We start from the raw sequence: 2,424 nt of genomic DNA, 5'->3' as shown, positions 1-2,424 counted from the left end.
CTCAATCGTGTGTCTAAAAATTTGAGCGCTACAGGCCGTGGATTGAGGAGATAAAAGAGATGCTTCGAGGCTTCGACGAGTTCAAGGTTTCGTGGGTTCGATGTTCCGCTAATGTTGCCGCGCATAAGTTTGCTAGAGTAGGTGTGGGTGGTGAACTATGTAAGGTCTGGCTATCAGTTCCTCCAGACTTTGTGTTGGGTGTAATTTTGGATGAGATTCCAAACTTTTAGGTCTTTAAGTTTTCAATAAAGCGGCAACTTTACACTCAAAAAAATATGTACTACAAGTTGGAAATACAAAGATATTATTTCCGTGGTTAACACCAACCGGCCTCTTGCTATTTATATAGGAGCAACCTTTTACATCACGTACATAGGTTTGTACAACATGTACACAACAATCAGGTGAATCTTTGATTGATACAAGTGATCCTAAGATCTCCTATACAAGACAACTAGTGATTACATCAGATCATATAGCGGATATGCTAGAAGACATTATCGTTAACACTACATATGGATGTATATAAATGTATTTTATAATGTAAATTCACTCCGATTCGCCTTGTCTGTAGCTAGTGATTACATCAGAACATATACCAGATATGCTAGGACATATTATCGCTAGCACTATATACGGATGTATATAAACGTATTTTAAAGTGTAAATTCACTCTGATATGCCTTATCTATAGTGTGTGTAGTGGTACTATTTTAATCCTGAGATTAGAATAGTTATTTGGATCACGGCGTGCCCCGTATAGAAGTCAAGAGGTGTTCCCGAACTCCGGAAAACCCCACCAGACCAATTACACGAAAAAAAACCACCACTCCACCCGCTGCCCCGATCCCCACCCTGACCTCCCTCGATCCCCTCCCCCGAGTGTCGCACGCTCGCTGGATCTCGCTGCCCTGCGCGCCTCCTCCCGCCGGCCGACCTACCCCAAGGCGCCCCCCCCCCCCCACCTACGACAGCGGGGTCGCTGGGCGCCGCCCACGCCACCCACAACATGCTGCCGCACTTCCGTCATGGCCGCACGCTCCTCCGCGCCCCAATCGTCACCGCCGACGGGGATCCTCGAGCACCATCAACCTACCACGCAGTCCATGGCCGCCTCCCCACGCAGTCCCCTTCTTGCTGCCGACGCGAATCCGGTCAACCCCTTCCTCCTCTCCTTCTCTTCCTCCAGTGATCTCCGCTGGATCCTGCCGCCGTCAACACCAAGCATCGGAGTCACGGACCTGCACTCCATCGCCGCGCCTATCTTCTTCTCACTGCGGCTGCTCCACATCGCATCCGCCCACCGTCGTGACGCCCCCAACCCTTCTGCTTTCCCCAACCCCTGCTGGTTGACCTTCTCGCAAAGGCCACCTCGACCTTCTCGAGGAAGGTTACTTCCGAGGATCCGGCTCGCGAGGTGCACACCATCTCATCCTAGTTGTTGTTGTGTGAAGATCTGCCGGCCTGAATACGCAAGAGGTAGCCTTTCTAGCTAATGCTACTGCTATTCTGCCAATGCTATTTTTTCCTCCTAATGAAGTCGATGCCTTGATTTTGATGGATAAGCAAGAACAGAGGGAAATACGGAGCATGAGTATAACATGGACTGCTCTCACGCGCCGCCATGGACTGCTCCGCTGCCATCCCCATCGTGATGTGTCCACGGGGCTCCCTGACCCATCGACGGGGACAGCTGCATGTAGCCCCCTGCTCCTCAACTCTGATGGCCGCGCAGGCAGCCATCCCTCCAGGAGGCCGACACCATGCTGGCTACTTGCTTCCACTCACATGCTTGCGAATGGATGGTGCATGTGCTTCTCTGTGTGTATGCTCATCCATGATTAAACATGGAGTATTCTCCGTCTGTGATTAGCTACTCTGGTTCATGCGTACATCTTATATCTGATGCTAACATGTGCCTAATGCAGACCACTAAAAAAGACAGATCATTCAGTTATAAACATCATTATTCTAGGATAGTTAACTAACCAAAATAAGACATGCACAATTCACTCTAAAAACGACAATTCATTTTACTGATGAGCATCAGTTCACTACCAAAAAGAGAATTTTTTTGTAACTATGTCAATCCACCTTTTTCATCAGTTGCAGAAATAATAGTATTTGTGCATGTTCCACTAGTAGAAAAAAAACCCATTCGTCCCGGTTGATAAAGGCCTTTTGTCCCGGTTTGTGAACCGGGACTAAAGGGTCGTTACTAATGCCTTAACCCTTTAGTCCCGGTTCTTATACGAACCGGGACAGGTGCGCCGTGCCCAGGCAGGAGGGCCTTTGGTCCCGGTTGGTGGCACCAACCGGGATCAATAGGCATCCACGCGTCAGCATTTTAGGGGCTAGGGTTTTTGTTTTTTTAAAGGGGGTTGGGGGTTTAATTTAGGTGTTTCATATATTGTGTTAGCTAGC

The 2,424-nt window shown here is 48.8% G+C and overlaps 1 protein-coding gene across 3 annotated transcripts; it reads left to right on the top strand.

Moving 5' to 3' along the window:
• The first annotated feature begins 906 nt into the window (after positions 1 to 906).
• Positions 907 to 1,912, top strand: LOC123058309 (uncharacterized). 3 transcript variants are annotated; one of them, XM_044481070.1, is made up of 2 exons: positions 907 to 1,479; positions 1,571 to 1,912. In XM_044481070.1, exons 1-2 carry the CDS (start codon positions 1,029 to 1,031, stop codon positions 1,843 to 1,845), a joined length of 726 nt encoding a protein of 241 aa, XP_044337005.1. In that variant the 5' UTR covers positions 907 to 1,028; the 3' UTR covers positions 1,846 to 1,912. The 3 variants fall into 3 exon arrangements, with proteins under 3 accessions (XP_044337005.1, XP_044337006.1, XP_044337007.1); XM_044481071.1 differs by having other exon boundaries at positions 917 to 1,479; positions 1,567 to 1,912; XM_044481072.1 differs by having other exon boundaries at positions 920 to 1,479; positions 1,576 to 1,912.
• The last annotated feature ends 512 nt before the right edge of the window (positions 1,913 to 2,424 follow it).

This window comes from Triticum aestivum, chromosome 3A (genome assembly GCF_018294505.1).
Source record: "Triticum aestivum cultivar Chinese Spring chromosome 3A, IWGSC CS RefSeq v2.1, whole genome shotgun sequence".
NCBI lineage: Eukaryota > Viridiplantae > Streptophyta > Magnoliopsida > Poales > Poaceae > Triticum > Triticum aestivum.
The sequence above is the reverse complement of the archived record's forward strand: the minus strand, read 5'-3'. Positions and strand labels throughout refer to the sequence as shown.